The following is a 19372-nucleotide window of genomic DNA, read 5'->3' as shown; positions in this document are numbered from 1 at the left end:
AGATCCACACTAATGAATAATTAACTACTATTACCGCAGTAACAAGCTAACAAATGTTTCATGCTGTTTTTCTTTCCTAATGTGCCTCTATCAGGCAGATCAGTTTGGTAGTTCCTTCAATTCAACCAAGGGTAAACACTGTGGAAAAGAACAGACACGTTACAATAAATATAGTTGACTATGACTCCCTGCTTTCAAAACAGAACTCCAAAAACTTAAACAGATTTTAAAATAACACACAAAGTTGCAAGATAAAAATATTTCTTTATTAAAATGTTGCTATTTCATATGCATAGAAACCTTGTACATGGATTCTAAGTGCTAAATACGAAGATTATGGCCATGTGAAAATATTTTCTTAAGAAACATAAAGCTGGTAGCTACTTCAGACAAAGGATAAGGCATTTACAGCATTGGTGGATAAGGGAAGAGCAACTGAGGTCATCTACCTGGCATTTGACACTGTCCCACATGACATCCTTGTCTCTAAATTGGAGAGACATGGATTTGATGGATGGACCACTCGGTGGATAAGGTATTGGCTAGATGGTTGCACTCAAAGAGTTGCAGTCAATGGCTCAATGTCCAAGTGGAAATCAGTAACGAGTGGCATTCCTCAGGGGCTGGTATTAGGACCGGTACTGTTTAACATCTTTGTCGGCAACATGGACAGCAGGATCAAGTGTACCCTTAGCAAGTTTGCTGATGACACTGAGCTGTGTGGTGCAGTCAACACTGTCCATTCATCTAACCAACACTTCCTAAGCTTACGTTAGTGGTGTCAAAAGCCTTACTGAAGTCAAAGCAGACAACAGTCACTGCTCTCCTCTCAGCCAGCCAGCCAGTCATGCCATCACAGAAGGCTATCAGATTGGTCAAGCATGATTTCCCCTTGGTAAATCCATGTTGACCACTCCCGATAACCTTCTTCTCCTCCACATCCAGAATGAGCTGTTCCATCACCTTTCCAGGGATGGAGGTGAGGCTGACTGGCCTGTAGTTTCCTGGGTCCTCCTTCTTGCCCTTTTTAAAGACCAGACTGACACTGTCTTTCCTCCAGTCCTTGGGCACCTCTCCTGTTCTCCATGACCTTTCAAAATGATGGAGAGTGGCTTAGCAGTAAGATCTGCCAGCTCCCTCAGCATTTATGGGTACACCCCATCAGGGCCCATGGATTTGTAGGTGTTGAGTTTGCTTAAATATTCTCTAACCCAATCCTCCTCAACCAAGGGAAAGTCTTCCTTTCTCCAGACTTTATCTCCTACCTCCAGGGTCTGCTACCAGGGTCTGTGATTCCTGAGGGCCAGCCTTAACAGTAAAGACTGAAGCAAAGAAGGCATTCAGTAACTCCGCCTTCTCCATATCCTCTGTCACCAGGGCACTCACCTCATTCAGCAGTGAGCCCATATTTTCCCTGGTCTTCTTTTTGCTGCTGGTGTACTTGAAAAAGCCCTTCTTGTTGTCCTTGACATCCCTTTCCAGCTTTAATTCCAAGCAGGCCTTAGCCTTCCTTGTTGCATCCCTACATACTCTGACAATGTTCCTATATTCCTCCCAAGTGGCCAGTCTCTTTTTCCATATACTGTAAACTTCCTTCTTCCCTTTAAGTTTTTCCAGAAGCTCCTTGCTCATCCATGCAGGTCTCCTGTCTCCTTGGTTGATTTCTTACTCATTGGGATGCACCGAGCTTAAGCTAGGAGGAAGTAGTGCTTGAATATTGACCATCTCTCTTGAACCCCTCATCCACTCAGCCAGCCATGCCATCATAGAAGGCTATCATATTGGTCAGGCATGATTTCCCATGGGATTCTCCCAAGCAGGTCTTTCAAGAGGCCAAATGTTAGCTCTCCTGAAGTCCAGGGCTGTAATCCTATTTATTGCCCCGCTTCTTCCATGCAGGATCCTGAACTCCACCATCTCATGCTCACTGCACCAAGGCTGCCCCCAACCTTCACACCCCCATCCAGCCCTGCTTTCTTTGTTAGTACAAGGTCCAGCAGCACCCCTCTCCTTGTGGAGTCCTCCACCGCCTGTGTCAAAAAGTTGTCATCAATGCTCTGCAGGAACCTCCTGGACTGTGTGTGCCTGGCTGTGTTGCCTTTCCAGCAAATATCAGGGTGGTTGAAGTCCCTCATGAGAACCAGGGCCTGTGATTGTGAGCCTACTTCCAGCTGTCTGCAGAAGGCCTCATCAACTTCCTCTTGCTGATCAGGTGGCCTGTAGTAAACATCCACTACAACGTCACCCATATTAGCCTTCTGGTTCTCATCTCGGGAGGCAGCTAAGGAACATTTGTTGCTGCTCTGGTTGGCCTGGCTTATTCCCCAGTTGAATGCGATGGCATGAGCATTGCCACTTCAGATCCTACCCCGAGTCCTTCAGTTTAAACCCTGTTTCATCAAGTTGGCCAGCCTACTGCCAAAGACTCCCTTGCCTCTTCTAGACAGGTGGATCCCATCCCTTCCTAACAGGTTACAGTCATCAAAGAACGTCCCATTGTCATAAAAGCCAAAACCCTCACAACAGAACCAGCCCAGGTTCTGGCTTGTGGTGTCATTCATGCCCACATGAAAGAGTAACAGTGGACAGTAGTCTGTGCTCTTGACAAGTTGGGGCACCCTCTCAGCAATGCCTAGGACCTTAGCTCCTGGAAGGCAGCATACCTCTCATGACTCCCTGTCAGGTTGGCAGATGGACAGCTTGGTGCCCTTTAAAAGACAGTCACCCACTATGAGCACTTGTTGTTTCTTCTATAATTTTTACAGTATCCACTGTCTGCTGCTGGTACAATTACTCCTTGCAGACCTTGCTTGTGGGTGTCTACCGCTGTTAAAGCTTCATATCTGGTTTTGGTTGTGAAGCTGCAGGGTGGAGACTGAAGCAGAGTCCTGCTTTTGTGGGTCCAAGGTGCCTCATTCTCAGTGGTGTCTGCTACAGGCACTTGTTATGAAACCACCTATCTACGTCTCGGCTCCTCTAATACTGTGCAGTCTTTTAACTGTTTCCTGCAACTCAGCCACCTGACGTAACAGATCATCGACCTGTGCACACCTTGTGCAGGTACTTAGCTTTTCACCAGGAGAAGGATCTGGGTACTCGCTGCAACCTACTGCCTGTACTGAAGTCTCTTTTCTTACCAGTTCTGTTTGGGTGGACATCTCACGGGAGATGTTCTCCATAGGAACACTGGTTTTAGCTCTGAGGTAAGTACCCACCATAGTGGCACTCAGAGCACTTCCCTGGGCTATGGACCTACAAGTAGGTTGCAGGGCTCTGCCTGCGCACTCTCCCATGCAAACTGCTGCACAAACTGCCGCCCTGGCTGACGTGCCATGTGCCAAAGCTTAGCACTTTGTCAGCTGGCACTTTGATTCAACAGACAAATAAACTGACCTCCCCTATCTAGTGACAGGCATTTTAAATGCCTGCTTCTGTTTGTGCAAGAAATACAATGCCGTGCCTGTGCCTTCTAACACATTTAAGAAATGGTTGTGTCTGTGTTGACAGGTAAAGCTACTGTCAACTCTGAATGAATCGCTGCTTTCAGAGTCCCGCCGAACTAGATTGTTCATCTGTCCTATGATTCTATTTGAGTCATTAATTGAAGGTGCTGATCTCTGCATTCGTAATTGGATGTACAACATTTTACAGGCACAGCTACACATCCCTAACTGGCATGTTTTTAAACTACTCTTCATTCAAATTATTATTTTTTTATCCCTTAAAAGATGTTGGCATTTCATAGTAGCAAGAGAATAGCTTAGGGGAAAAAAAAGTAAACTAGCCATTCAAAATGAACACAAGCAATTGCTTCTCCTGCAGAGATTGACATACTTCTCACAGAAAGAATTAATTTAAATTAGAAACCAGTTAATGGCAAAACCATTTTAAACTAAGACCAAAAGTGCCATCTAAGAATTATGCAGGCTCCTAATTCAGAAGGAATATGAGTGGTTCACTCCAGAGAAGATAATCCAGGCTGTCCACTGCTGTAATCCATCTTCCACCCAAATCCCATTCCCCAGCCATCAAATGTCCTCTCTTATATCTGCCAGAGGTTCAGGTATGCTGCAGTGTGGGAGAGGGATGGTGGTTAAAATAATTACCTCTTGTCTATCTCTCAGAACAAGCAATTTTAGAGGCAGCTGCTGAGAAACTGATTCAATCCAGCAACAGACAAAATCCCCAAACTTATCCCAGCGGCGGGTGCTGAAGCAGCTCCGTTTTCTGGCTGGAAGCAGACAGAATAAAGACATGTGGTTGTTCAGAAAGATTCTCAACTCTTCTAGTTTTGTCTTAGGACAAAAAGAATGGATGGCAGTACCTCCAGCCAGCCAGATCCAAATCATTAACCAAAACCTTCAATTTGGTTTAATCAAATAAAAACAGAAATAAGTGTACACACAGCTCTGCTTAAATCACAGCAACTTTCTTAGGCAAGTAAGCCCTTTATTAATATATATATATATTTACTAAGCATGTACATAGGGGATTTGTAAGCAAAATGGACATTTTTTAATTCCATGTAAAAAATTAACACATTTTTTTCTTGCTGTTTTAGTGAATGGGCCTACAAGGTGAAGGCAATCATTATGCATCAAAGGATTAAATTAGATGCACAGAGGATGTCAGTAACCAGCACGGCCTGGTGACTCCTGAAAGAGTAGGAGAACTATCAATGAGACACTGATCTCTGAGAGGTCAGTGTGGATCACTAACCACAGAAGCAAAGAACAGCAGAGGCCTATTACATCCCCCAATTATTCCTCTGACCAATACATACTGCAGTTTCAATACAGTTTTATAGTGTTTTATTCGTTGTCATTTTAAATGTCCAATATGATAGGGATTACAACACTTCCCTTGTGGATCTATAAAGGACAGAAAAACATGTTATTACCTGAAAACTCTTCCTAGCATTTTAACTTCAGCTCAAAACATATATTACATTTCTCTCAATAAAGAGTATCACACAGAATATCAATATATACCTTTTCAATATTTATATGTTTAGCATATTTTAGCAATAGCTAAAACATTAGTGTGTTATCAGCATTATTTTGGTCACAAATCTAAAACACCACATCATATGAGCTGCAACAAAGAAAATTAACTACATCCCAGCCACATCCAGTGCAAAGTGAAAACGTACTTGTTTATTAATCAGATGTCCATACAGTACTAAAATTTGCAAGAAACGAAAAATTTGAGAAAAGTAGTAAGCATTAGAAAAACAGATAAAAGTAGTTTCAAGCTGGAAAGACATGGATAAAAGGGGGGAAAAAACCCAACCCATATGTATTAGGTAAGAGGTCAAAGACTAAGGGAGAAGCACTTGCAGTCAAAGCTCCATGACTTTTAGCCATCTGCTCTGAACTACTGTGTCTGAAATGAGAAAGAAGATATTGTATCTCTGGAAGGTTCAAAGACCCTCAATAAAATTCTCCATCTAGTTCTAAGGACTTTAGCAACAGAGAAATCTCATCAAATTAGCAGTTTCAGTACTCCTTTTCTAATATACACTAAAATAAGTGTGATTTCAAGAAGTTTTTGTCTCAGGGATAGTTTAATCTAGAAACTTGGTATCAACCACATCTGCTCAAGTAACTGAAATACTTGTTGAACATTATGTACACACAAAAACACACACACAATAAATACCTGGTGTAATACTGGCAGTACTATGTGCTGAGATAGCAACACCACTATCTGTATGAAATACTTAGATTCAACACTATTTGATGACAATGAAGCTACAGAAAGGTCTCTCAATAATCAGTAACTGGTGACAGAATAACGTGGAATTAAACTAGATTAAGGCACCCACAAGCCACACTTCTAAATTGCCATTATAGACAAAGCTCTAATTAACGCAGTCAATGGCGGCTACGAGCAATTCAGCTAACTCTATGCCGCTCCACAGGCTCCCCTGAAGTACTGACTTGATATTTGCTGAGTATAATTAAAGCTTGAAAACCTAGTGCATAAACGCGTATAAGCAGACAAGTGGTACTTTGGAACAGACTCCCACCTACAGTGACAATAAGTACAAAGCAAAGCACATAAAGAAAAAACTTCACTGATGATACAATGAGCTCTAAATTGACTCTTACAACACAGGGAAGATCTGCTTGTATTTCTAAATAGTTCCCTGAAAACATAAGTTCAATACTCAGCAGTAGTCAGAAAAGTAAACATAATCTGAGGAATCATTAAAAACAGAAAAATAAAAAAGTTATGGTGTAAACCAGGGACGCTCTTATGCCTTTAACACCACTTGTAGTTCTGGTCCTGCATCTCAAAACAGTTACAGCAGAGTTGCTGAGAAGAATACGACTGCCCAGATGCATAAGCAATTTCCATATATTCTAGTTCATCTGTAACAATATTCAGTCAGGATAAGAATAATCTAAACAAAAATATGAAGATTTCTAAATTATGAACCTTGTGCAAGAGATTATACAGAATTGTTATCCCCCATTTCCCAGAATTACAGAGCAAGATGGCACCCAATGAAATGAGCAGCATCAAGTTTAAGAGACAAAAGAACCACTATTTCACAAACTATGCAATACTGCTCAAACTCATTAACACAGAAACTGAAAACTAGAAACCAGACAGCTTTGTAACCCATTTAGGTAAATTCAGAGTTTAACAGCTTTCACTTGCCAAAGATACAGGTGAAACCTCTAGTTCAGGGACTGTCGACAACTTCAATAACTAAGAATCTTGGTGCATTTCTCTAAGTATTTTTATTTTTAACTTATGAATAGGTCCTCATGAAATTAAATGAATGTACAAAAAGTACATTTATATTTCATTTTTTCCTTGCCTTTTCAATTTTAGACTAATTTGTTCCCATTTAGAAGGTTCATCCACCATCCTCAAAACTTTCTTCATAAAGAAATTTGAGTCTGATAACAATTCAACAGCTCAAATTTTAAAGAGCATGTTTTCTGAGCTGGTAAAGCAACACAAGTACGACAAACAATTCTAGGCATAGACCATATTGTTCTTGTCCACTCCTCAGAAAGTTTTGAGCTAATCAACGCAATCGCATTTCCTTAAAGGATAATGATAATACGCAAACTACTTTTATGTATGTATTCAGAAACTGAAAAGCTGTCCCAAAGCAGTTTGTATGGTAAAGCCATAAGTGAAAAGTTTTCTTGTGATGGGATAGTAATCAGTAGATGGGTGAAGACTGAATTTCCCAGATGTTGCCAATGACACCAAGCTGTGTGGTGCGGTCAACACGCTGGAGGGAAGACATGCCATCCAGAGGGACCTTGACAGGCTTGAGAGGTGGTCCCATGCAAACTGCATGAAGTTCAACAAGGCCAAGTGGAACGTTCTGCACATGGGTCAGGGCAATCCCAAGCACAACTACAGGCTGGGAGATGAAGGGATTGAGAGCGGCCCTGAGGAGAAGGACTTGGGGGTGTTGGTGGACAAGGAGCTCAACATGAGCCAGCAATGTGCACTTGCAGCCCAGAAAGCCAACCATGTCCTGGGCTGCATCAAAACCTGTGTGACCAGCAGGTCAAGGGAGGTGATTCTCCCCCTCTACTCTGCTCTCGTGAGACCACACCTGGAATACTGCATCCAGCTCTGGGCTCCCCAGTAGAGGAAAGACATGGAGCTGTTGGAGCGAGTCCAGAGGAGGGCCATGAAGATGATCAGAGGTCTGGAGTACCTCTCCTAAGAAGACAGGCTGAGAGACTTGGGGTTTTTCAGCCTGGAGAAGAGAAGGCTCTGGGGAGACCTTAGAGTAGCCTTCAGTATCTAAAGGAGGCCTACAGGAAATCTGGAAAGGGACTGTTTACAAGGGCATGGAGTAATAGGACGAGGGGTAATGGCTTTAAGCTGAAGGAGGGTCGATTTAGATTAGATATTAGGAAGAAATTCTTTACTGTTAGAGTGGTGAGGCACTGGAAAAGGTTGCCCAGAGAAGCTGTGGATGCTCTCTCCCTGGAAGTGTTCAAGACCAGGTTGGATGGGGCTCTGGGCAACGTGGTCTAGTGGAGGGTGTCCCTTCCCGTGGCAGGGGGGTTGGAACTAGATGATCTTGAGGTCCCTTCCAACTCAAACCATTCTAGGATTCCAAGAAAGAATTCTCCTTTCAGGGACAGCCCTCAATACCTTCACAATACACAGTCAAGGTAGGAAGTTTTGGGCTGGAGACATTCTAGCTGCACTAGTTACCAACAACTGGAAGCCCCTGTTACTTGCTGCTCAAGAATGACTTATTTCACTTGATTGTTTTGCTTTTGCCAGTGAATACATAAAATTGTTCCATTCACCCAAAATTGAGGCTGTTTTCTTTTTAAAAAAAGGAAAAGGCTGAGCAATTTACTTTTAAAAATCTGCCAGTGTGTTTTGTAGCAAAACAGCTCTGGATAACGTTTAGGAGCTCTAATGAGCTAACAGGTCAAGAACAGTTAATTTGAGTTTATACTCTGATCTGAGATTTAATTTTAAAAGGATATTAGAAAAGGCAACATTGCCAAAATAATGCAAATGTTAACACCTTACCTAGCACATACAAACAGTAAAGGGCATGGAACACTTGTGATGTGAGAGGTGAGACAGCTGGAGTGAAAGTCACTATGCCCAGTTGAATAATCTTACCACTGATGATGATAAAAAAATAACCAGGTACTTCACCAAAGTTTCTGTGCTCTGTTAACATATTTTAAGCCCATTTTAATTAGTCACAGAAGTTAAACTCTACGTCTCGCTGAAAGTAAAGTAGTCATACTAGTTATTTACCATAATGACAGACTGTACACAGAAGGGTAATAGAAAACTGGAGAAAAATCAATGGCAAATTTAGTCAGCAAGTAGAATCAACAGGATATCATGCAAAGCAATTATAGGAAAAGCAAAATCCTAATTGTGATGCAAACCCAAAACTCACATAAAGTTAGATAACTTGGACAAATGTATTACCTTGTATGCATGTGACATTCACCTCTGAGCAAAGTTAAATAGGCAGCTGGACTACATGATTATTGTAGGTCCCTTCCAACTAAACTATTCTATTCTATAACTTTGTGAGGTTGAATATATTCAAATAAATATTAAAGCTAAATTTAAGCAACGAACTGTCATACTCCAAAGACAGTCATTCACATAAAGTTTTGTGAAATAGGAAAGTGAGTTTGGTGTTGTTATCTATACGGTAAAACAAGCCATCTGGAAAAGCCGTCTTTAAATCTATCAAAAGAACAGGACAGAGTTCAGGTTTCCCAAGTCACATGATAGAAACATCTCTTCGGGATCACCCTTCCTCACCTATGTATGATACTCACCTATATGGCCCATACCACTTCTCACTGGAAAACTGTAATCCTCTTTGTGAGAAACAGAACAGTTGCTTACACAAAGGAAGCATCTCAGCGAGTTTGAGACTATCACTAGTGCAATAAACATTTTGACCTTTCGGACAAAAATTAATACTTTGTCTGACTTTATTCTCAGTTTTGCTTCAACATGATTTTTATGTTAAAAGAAACACAATTTCATTCCATTCAAAATTAACACTGGGGATTATGAGTTGTAACCAATCAGGTCACAGAACAGAAACACAGTTTCACAACATGCTTCAGATATTCTTGTTGGATAGTTTCTTACCTCCATCTCCTTCTTCCTCTCCTTCATTTAAAACAATGATGCAGATATGTTTCCTCAGCTGACGTGTGTTGGAGAACTTCCGATTGCATTTCCTACATTCCAAGCTGCCTGGTGAGACTTCAGACAGCTCCAGACCTTCTTCTGTCCCAGGTGAAGTTTCTTCACTTGGAACAGGGTTATTTTCTGCCACATCTTCATCCACACAAAACTTCTTAGTAGACCCTTTTGGTCTGCCCCTTTTCCTCTTCACAACAAGAAGCTCTAGAAAAGAAAGATAAAGCTAAAAAATCCATAATTAAATTCTACAGCTAATTAGCTAATATCCATCTGATCTTTGAAAAATAGGAATATTAAATGAAGTTCAAGATCCTCTGTCCCTGAAACTTAAGAAAAGGTTAGCTTCACACAAACTTTTTTTTAAGCAATGGTATTTGCTGGCATTTCTGCTAGCTGCAAAGCAATAACATTTGGTTACTGAGATCAGAAGCTGTCAAAGTGCCACAGTTTTACAGAAATTACACTGCAAGCACTCTTTCAGATTGTCGAATAACTGTATCAGCATGCATATTCTACAAAGTTGCTCTGCTATGTTCTGACACTCTACAAAAGGCCTTTTAATTTAAATAACTCAAAGAAATTGCTTAAATATTGAGATGTATTCATAGAAAAACTGTTTATCTTTTAAAACCATTGTCCTTTTACTAAATTGAACAATTGCTTTCTAATATTTCCAGTGGTTCTTTACTGTAGCACTTTCTACACAAAGATTGGTATAAAAAATTGTTGGCAACAAATAAATTCCAGAAATTGTGCAAAACCTTAATGAGTATCCGTTATATATCCATGATAATGGTTATCCAAATACCTTGATGAGTATTTAAAATAATTAAAATCAGAAGGCATCCAAAATTCTTAATAAATACAACATAACTTCACATTCCCATATTTCTGTAAAGGAAACACTGATAAAATCAATGAGATGTAATGAACATAGAAACTCATGACAACATAAAAAACTTCACACTCATATTTCCTGCTTAAGATTTCTCTCATCACTGCTGTAAGTACTTCAAAACCAACTTGCTATCATCCGCTTACAGATGTAACTGTTGAAGACTGACCAAACCAATTAGATCCCAAGAAAACGTCCAGTCAACAAAAGCAGATATTCAGAGGGAAGGGGGGGAATTTTCCAGATAGTGATTAAGTTATTTTATGAGATTTCATCCTAGCTACAAGTTACTTCCATCTAATAGTTTAATGCAATTCATACAAGAATCAATCTCTTTGAGTCTCTATCTTTCTTGTTAATCTCAGGGGTTGCCTGCTTGTTTTTTTACTTCTTTATACTGTGCTTCCTGAGGAATTACCCAATTGTTATTGTATACATTTTAGTTATTTACTTTGAAGCTGCTCTTCTGCAAGAAACTCTCAGTTCACAAATGGCAAAGCACAGCGGCAGTTAAATGATCTTTTTGAGTCTGAGCAGACATCTGTTGAAGCATCAGATCTACTCTGTGTAGAAATAAAAATTAGTGTGCATCTAAAAGAGCTTGCCTGATTGTGTACGGAGAAACAGGGCACAGTCAGGTTTCTTCCAGGCTTTTAGGATTCATTTTATCTAATGTTAGACACTCGAGCTCTCAAATTAGTTAATATTTGTCTTCTATATTGAAGGAACAGAGAAACTACTCTCTACAGTACAGTTCAGATTATATAAGGCCTGAATCTCTGGATCCCAAGGTGACTAAGATCCCAGTTTAAGAACCTTCAATTATGTGCAGTGGATTCCAGCTTTGAGAATTAAAAGGCAAAAGAGCTGGATATGGTTGTCATAATTGCAAAAAAACCCCGAAGTATAATGTGCATTAAAATGTGCTAAGTGAAACAGAACAGGTATGAAACACCTGTCAGCCATCACCTTTGTAATATCATAGAGAAAGATGAAGGACTGGCACATACTAAAATTTTGCCAAGAGCTCTATTTTTAACGGTCAGAAAAAAACAAGCAAATTCAAATCTCATGCATGTTTCAGCTTATGGTAGTCACAGCAAAGAGGTCCCTTAAAGTTTTCTCACCCCAAAATATCTCCAGATCTTGAGACTTGGACAAAAATAAAAATACAATTATTCTCCTCAGAATTTCATACCTTTACTGTTGGTTTCAGGTTGTTTGGGTTTTTGTTTGTTTTTTTATTGCACAGCACAGAAGGGAGAAGTATGAGATATGTCTTCTGAGTTATGAGAGAAATGCCCAGTAATCAAGCAACTCTCGCAATTGCAAAGGCTTGAAAATATCTGAGATTATTCAAGCTAAAAGAAACTGGCAGTACTACACACAAATTGTGCCTCTTAGGAGAAATTTACATTTCTCCTGCTCTTATACCACAAACTTTCAACAAAACCAGTGTATATCAAGAAGAAAGATTAAGAACTGTCTAAAGCTTTTTATCAAGCATTCATTGAGCCAATAGCCTATCTTCTGCCTGATAAATTGAGACTGAAAATGTAAGAGTCTGAAAAAAGATGAAAGGACAGAATATAAAAAGAAAAAAAACAAAACCCAAATAATTTTCAAGTACATAGAATCATGGAATCATTTTGGTTGGAAAAGACCCTTAAGATCATCAAGTCCAACTATTAACCTAACCCTACCAAGCCCACCACTAAACCACGTCCCTAAGCACCACATCTACACGTCTCTTAAATACCTCCAAGGGTGATGACTCGACCACTTCCCTGGGCAGCCTGTTCCAATGACTGACAACCCTTTTGGTGAAGAAATTTTTCGTAGCATCCAATCTAAACCTCCCTTGGCACAAATTGAGGCCATTTCCTCTCGTCCTAGCCAGAAGCCTACATGTGCCAGAAGCCCTTACTAAATTGGAAGACTAAGAGCATATGGAAAAATAAGTGACCTCAAGGAATCTCAAAGGAGGATGATGCAAGAGAACTGGAGGTGGTGGCAGCATCTTATTAAAAATCTGTTCAACAATTCCCTTAATTATTCCAGACAAACAAAAACACACATACAGAGATCACAGCTTTGAATTAATCATGTAATTAATATCAAGTGAAAAAGAAAGCATTCTGTCTTGTTACAGGAGTGATTGACTACCCGTCTGTTTAAATATAATGTAATAAGAACATTAAAGGCCTCATTATGGATAGGAAAGAAGCAACCCTTTGACATAACTTTTTGCAACGCTCCATCAGCAGTGTTCTGCATTTCTGTGCTACTGCACTCCAGTGAAAGTAGTTTTCTCAATTATCAGCCAAAAAGAGAGGGGTGATATCAACGCTATCAAAACTTCTCTTTGCTACCATTCATGTTATTTTGATATCCAACAATTGCAGCAATCAGTATTGGGTGCCTTAAGGAAATTAACATGCAATTAAAACAAGCAAAGAAAGAAACAACATTTATCTTCATGTCACCCTGTAAAAAGGTCAGTTTGCCAATGTGTCAAACATAGTATGAGGAATACAGATGTGGATACTGCTCAGGTTACTAAAAAATAATTAAATTCCTGGATTTGAAGAGTGAATGCAACCACCATACTCACTGTGTATTATAATGTTTTCATCCTTTTACAATGCAATCATCAGATTACCTAACATGTTATTCACAAAGAAATGAAGCAGAATCAGATAAAATATGTATGCTGCTTCTTGACTGTTTTAACGTAAACTTAAAGAAAAACAGAACAGCACTTTCACATTAAGACAGAAATGGAAACAAAATCTCATATGCAAGTGGAAATGTGAAAACTGCTCTTTTAGAAGGTTGGTACTAGATCCTCTTCTAGAGCCTACAAAATTGTAGTTCTTGCCACTGTGACTGCTAATGGTGTGGCAAGTGATATACAGAATGTGTAAATTTACATCTGTTTGTAACTGAGTCTACCAGTAGGTGACTTTACAGCATTTCTCAAACATTTAAAAAGGTCTGGTGGCAAGCACTGGGTAGCAACATACACAGGAACAGGAAGAGTCATATGGAAAACTGATATATCACTAGAACTTCTGAGGCTTATGACAGTCATTTCAGTCATTTCATTTCCTTGGTCCTTGCTTTTCTCTTCCTCTACCTTTGGTTCCACCTGATAAAAAAATTCTGACATCATCCTACCAAAATAGTTAGAACAGATCAACTATAAATATATCATGACCTAACTATAGGAAAGTGGCGTGACTAAATAAAATTCAGCAGAGAGCATTGCCAATAAAACAACATTAGAGTAATAAACACCTATTACTTGCCTAGCATTTTACTTGTTCACTGTACTTAAAAAATCATTAATTTATTACTCAAGCAGAACACAGAGCTCCATTAACAACTCAGCATTTGCTCATCTATACCAATTCTGGAGTAGCTACAGTGTTTACCGGTACTTGGAAGAAAAACTATGCTTTCAAGGGACAAAAAGATGTTCATCTATCAGCCAGCGAGTACTAAAAAAGGAAGCTGTAATTTCTAAGACTGTCATCCATCAATCACTTCTCCTTTTAATGACGATACTGAATTACTACAAAGAAGGGTTCACTGAGAAAAAATTGTATATTATAAACTTTTAAAGTTTTATCTGCTGCAGATTCCATAACACAAGGGAAAAAATTGATGCCTTGAAAGAACTCTTCAAATTCCTATATTCAACTGTGAAATACTCTTTTTTTTTTAAAACAGAAAACAGAATTTAATTGAATAGGACTTCAGAACAGACTACCCTCTTTTCCAAATCAATCTCTGTGATGGGAAAGAAGAAATATTAAAGTATGTCTATAATACAAGTTGAAATCTATGTGAAAGTCATTTACCTCGACATTCTTACTGACAGCAGATGGCAAAGAGTTGTGCTACATAATATGAAAAAGGTGGCACCATATGATCATATCAGATGACGAAAAGTATTCACCAAGAATAATGAAAAAGGTAATCTATGAATATGTAACTTATGAATGTTATATTTTACATAATTAGATTTGCAAAATTATTTTATTAAAAGCTGCATATGTCTAATTTCTGCTGCTTCAGATCGTAACAGTAATTACATACTATTCTCATACATGTACAATGCATGCTTAGCAACATACAATACAGCAAGTGCAGACAGTCCCAAACACAAATGCAAAGAGAAGTTTACAAAAGAGCCTTTTTTCTAAAAGCAGTAAGAATGTTACAAATTACCGGTCTCACTGTGCTCAGAAATACAGTTTAGTGAAGGGCTAACAGGAAACAAAGATTTAAGAAAGGAAGATACATTCTGCATGCCTGAGAAATTAATTCTGTACATTTAAAATAAAATTAGAATGGCATTTTGAAACTTGATGTAGATCTGATATTTATTCATCTTCTCATGAACTGTATATTTTAGACATTGTGTGAAATAATAATCTGGTGCAATTTTTCCTCACCAATCATCTGAGGAAATAACAGCTATAGTTGAGTACTATATGACCATTACTAGAATTATCTTCTTATGTTGATCAGGTTAATGTAACTACTAAATTACTGCTGGTAAATAAATGAAGAAATATCACATGCATATGTTAACAATTAAAATATATCCTTCAAGTATGATATATCATCTCTCTATTTTGTGTGTGTGTGTGTGTGTGTATATATATGAGCTGTCGTGGGAGGCGCTGACCAGGCCTGGGCACTGCAGGAGCAACTGCGGCACCAGGCTTGCTGGTATCAGATAGGATTCACGTTTCTGAAAGCTGAAAGAGGGTCTTTGCCCAGGAGCTTGTGGGGCTCATTGACAGAGCTTTAAACTAGGCTTGAAGGGAAAGGGGGATAATATCAGGCTTCCCTGTGACAAGCTGTGGGATGACACATGGTGACACGCCAAGGTTAGAGGGATGGGATGCTAGCAAGCCTACAGAGAGTGCAAGCAAGGGCAGGTAGCCCAGGAGGAATACAGAGAAACTGTCCAAGCAGCCAGGGATCAGGTTAGGAAAGCTAAAGCCCTGATAGTATTGAATCTGGCCAGGGAGGTCAAGGGCAACAAGAAAAGCTTCTATAGGTACATCAGTGATAAAAGAAGACTAGGGAAAATGTGGACCCTCTCTGGAATGAAACAGGAGGTCTGGTTACCCAGAATATGGAGAAGGCTGAGGTGCTCAATGACTTTTTTCCCCTCAGTCTTCACCAGCAAGTGCTCTAGCCACACCACCCAAGCCTCAGAAGGCAAAGGCAGGGACTGGGAGAATGAAGAACCACCCACTGTAAGAGAAGATCAGGTTCGAGAGCATCTAAGGAACCTGAAGGTGCGCACGTCCATGGGACCTGATGAGATGCATCCACGGGTCCTGAGGGAACTGGCAGATGGAGCTGCTTAGCATCTCTCCATCATATTTGAGAAGCTGTGGCAATCCAGTGCAGTTCCCACTGACTGCAAAAGGGCAAACACAACCCCCATTTTTAAAGAGGGAAAAAAGGAAGACCCAGGGAACTACAGGCCAGTCAGTCCCACCTCTGTGCCTGGCAAGATCATGGAGCAGATCCTCCTGGAGACTATGCTCAGGCACATGGAAAATGAGGAGGAGATTGGTGACAGCCAACATGGCTTCACTAAGGGCAAATTGTGCCTGACCAATTTGGTGGCCTTCTATGATGGGGTTACAGCATTGGTGGATAAGGGAAGGGCAACTGATGTCATCTACCTGGACTTGTGCAAAGCATTTGACACTGTCCTGCACAACATCCAAGGAACTGGATAGACGGCTGCACTCAAAGAGTTGTGGTCAACGGTTCAATGTCCTAGTGGAGATCAGTAATGTGCAGTGCTCCTTAAGGTTCAGTATCAGAACCGGCACTGTTTAACATCTTTGTTGGCGATATGGACAGTGGGATTGAGTACAATCTCGGCAAGTTTGCCAACGACACCAAGCTGTGTGGTGTGGTTGACATGCTGGAGGGAAGGGATGCCATCCAGAGGGATCTTGACAGGCTTGAGAGGTGGGCCCGTGTGAACTGCATGAAATTCAATAAGGCCAAGTACAAGGTCCTGCACATGGATTGGCGCAATCCCAAGCACAACTACAGGCTGGGTGAAGAATGGATTGAGAGCAGCCCTGAGAAGAAGGACTTGGGGATGTTGGTGGACAAGAAGCTCAACATGAGCTGGCAATGCGCGCTTGCAGCCCAGAAAGCCAACTGTATCCTGGGCTGCATCAAAAGAAGCGTACTTTTTAAAATTCAGAAATCATAATGATTGGAAAATCCTACTAGTTGTGTTAAATAAGAGATTTGCCAACAACATAAATCTATTGCTCAGTAAGGGTCTAAAAGAAGATATAATTATGAAGTCTTGGTTATTTTGAACCCATTGCTAATATGACAAAGAATTGCAATCATAATCAGTTAAAAATGGAATGAATCTAACTTCTTGCACTCCAGAGTAAAATCATTCTCTAACTAATTCAATCTTTGACTACTTGATTGCTTTATTTATTAGTGCCAATATCAAAGCACAGTTACAAATTATGAATCATGCCATTTTCTTTTTGGAATAGAACTGTTAATATTATCTGAAACGCAGCAAGCAACAAGTTAGAGAACTCAAAGCACACCACCATTTCAAAGCCTCAAGACCTCCATCTATGGGGTCCTGGTTGCTTACCACTGCTATTACATAATCTTCCCATTGCTATTATACAGCTCAAATTAAAGCTATAGGAAGCAGACTTTGCTATACTTGACATTTAAAATTAATGGACCAATGTCATCATCCCCTATCACATGCTGAGTTTATCCACATCTGTCCGCCAATCTATTCAGCACTGAATGAAATTCAGGTTGGCAGTTGTACAGCAACCATTATAAAAACAAGCTATGTAAATCGTTCTATATACAATGCAGAATCATCACACCACATGTTTTATTAAAAAACTAAAAGACATTGAAAATTACATTCCTCTCAATTTATAAACGTACCTTCTCCATCTTTGTTTATGTTTGTGGGTACTGTTAGAGGTTGGAGTGGAATAATGATGTCATCCACATTGGTCCCATCTTCTGTATGCTTCTCAGAGACATGAGACAATAGTTCAGATTGATTTGGTGAAAACAAGTTACAAAGCTTACACATGAAGATGGAATTGACCCCTGAAAAATAAGTTTAAAAAGAGGAGTTAATATTTCCAGATTTAAGCTGTTGGTTTATATTAGTTATTGAGATTTCAGTTCGGCTAACACAGTAACTATCAGTTAACACACTTAACAGACAGTAATGATCTGAAATGAAGAATGTTACACCATTAAATCAAGACATTCATAACTGTGGGAATTGCACCTAAGAGGTTAAAAGCACAGGTGTCCGCTTATCTCTTACACAAACACTGTGGATGGAGATCTGCAAGGCCGGTATGAGAAGCAGCCGAAGGAGGGAGTCTTACAGCAGCAAGGTGGCCCTGCTTTGGCTACAGAATGTGTAATAAACAGATAGACGGTTTCTACACAGAATGTTGAAGGTCATAGTGCCCGGAGTGAGACCTTTTGCTTTATTATCTGTGAAATGAATATTAAAGTTGACACCCCTAAATATGATAATGAGCTAAAAGGAGTACACGCTAAACATACATGACTATAGTACTCGACTCTCCACCTAAATCATGTTAAACGTCACCCTGGGAGGGAACAGCTAAGATTGGGGTATAAAGGATATTGAGGAAGTTACCCCTGAGGGGGGAGAGTAGAAATTGATGACCTTGAAGAGGCAGTCGATGGGCTGTGCTCCTTCTCCTCCACCCAAGATAGGGACGCCTTCTTGGTAAGCAACTGCCATTTCATCCTATCAGTGAGAATACCCGGGATAGTATTTTGCTAGCATTATAATTGTAATCATAGTCATATATTATTGCTATTGCACTGAGTGCATTTACCAACAGCAATTCCAAACTCTTTAAATCCGTCACTTTAATAAACTTTCTATTAGTTTCAACTCTGTGAAACTGAGTCAGTGCAAGTCCTTTGGGGGCTCTGACAGGCAAACGTTGACTCTGGTATGTGGCTATAAATATAATCCTTTAGACATGAACCATTGATCAAGTCTGGGACTAAGACTGGACCTAGCTGCACCTAGGCTCCTCTCTGAGAAGTTTAGAAAGCAAGGGGGACCTTTTTGAACCTGAGGGCCTCCCTCAGCCACACATCAGACTTTACATGACAACAATAAATCCCCAAATGAATTAAGAAATGGTTGAACTTCTACCCAGATCCTCACAGAGCAAAAAATTTCTTCTGGCTCAAATCATAGAAATTTTCTAAGAAGACCCAAAAGGAAGCAGGATAAATTATGATAATTTTTTACCTTCCAGCCTGAGGTAAAAATTTCATATTTTTTCAAACTTATGATAAAATTATATAAAACACTAAGTCATTGTTCAGGTCTGATGTGTATCAGATTTATATAAATGCAAAAGATTTTATCCTTTACAAAGCACCTCTGAAAGACAGAGAAGCTGGGCTGCAAATCCTAATTTACGTTCATGGACCCCACTGTTCCTTCCTACATGTACTTCGTTTTTCTACTTACCTCACCTAAGTGATTCTAAATCTCCAATTACCTGTGTAAGTGCTGGAAACAAGAGAAGGTTAGAAAGAATTAACTACCATAAAAGATAAAAGGAAACTTTTCCTTCGCTATAGTAATGTTTGTTAGAAAAATAAATACATTTTATAATAAATGTATGCTTTAATGTGTTATTTTTGCCTTAGCACATTACCACG

General features: G+C 39.7%; 1 protein-coding gene across 5 annotated transcripts in view; it reads right to left on the bottom strand.

The window, feature by feature from the left end:
• The window catches only part of ZFAT (zinc finger and AT-hook domain containing), a 105888-nt gene that overhangs the window by 73043 nt on the left and 13473 nt on the right, over window positions 1-19372 (bottom strand). For 3 of the 5 annotated variants that reach the window (XM_054814711.1, XM_054814710.1, XM_054814709.1), the window contains exons 2-3: window positions 17579-17749; window positions 9637-9897 (exon numbers count right to left, since the gene is read on the bottom strand). In XM_054814711.1, coding sequence (XP_054670686.1) covers window positions 9637-9897; window positions 17579-17749 — 432 coding nt within the window. Of the gene's footprint in view, window positions 1-9636; window positions 9898-17578; window positions 17750-18320; window positions 18435-19372 lie in introns of all 5 variants that reach the window. The other 2 variants (XM_054814712.1, XM_054814713.1) reach the window with 2 other exon arrangements.

The sequence above is a fragment of the Grus americana genome, chromosome 2, assembly GCF_028858705.1.
Source record: "Grus americana isolate bGruAme1 chromosome 2, bGruAme1.mat, whole genome shotgun sequence".
Classification (NCBI taxonomy): domain Eukaryota; kingdom Metazoa; phylum Chordata; class Aves; order Gruiformes; family Gruidae; genus Grus; species Grus americana.
This window is presented reverse-complemented; position numbering and strand designations above follow the sequence as displayed.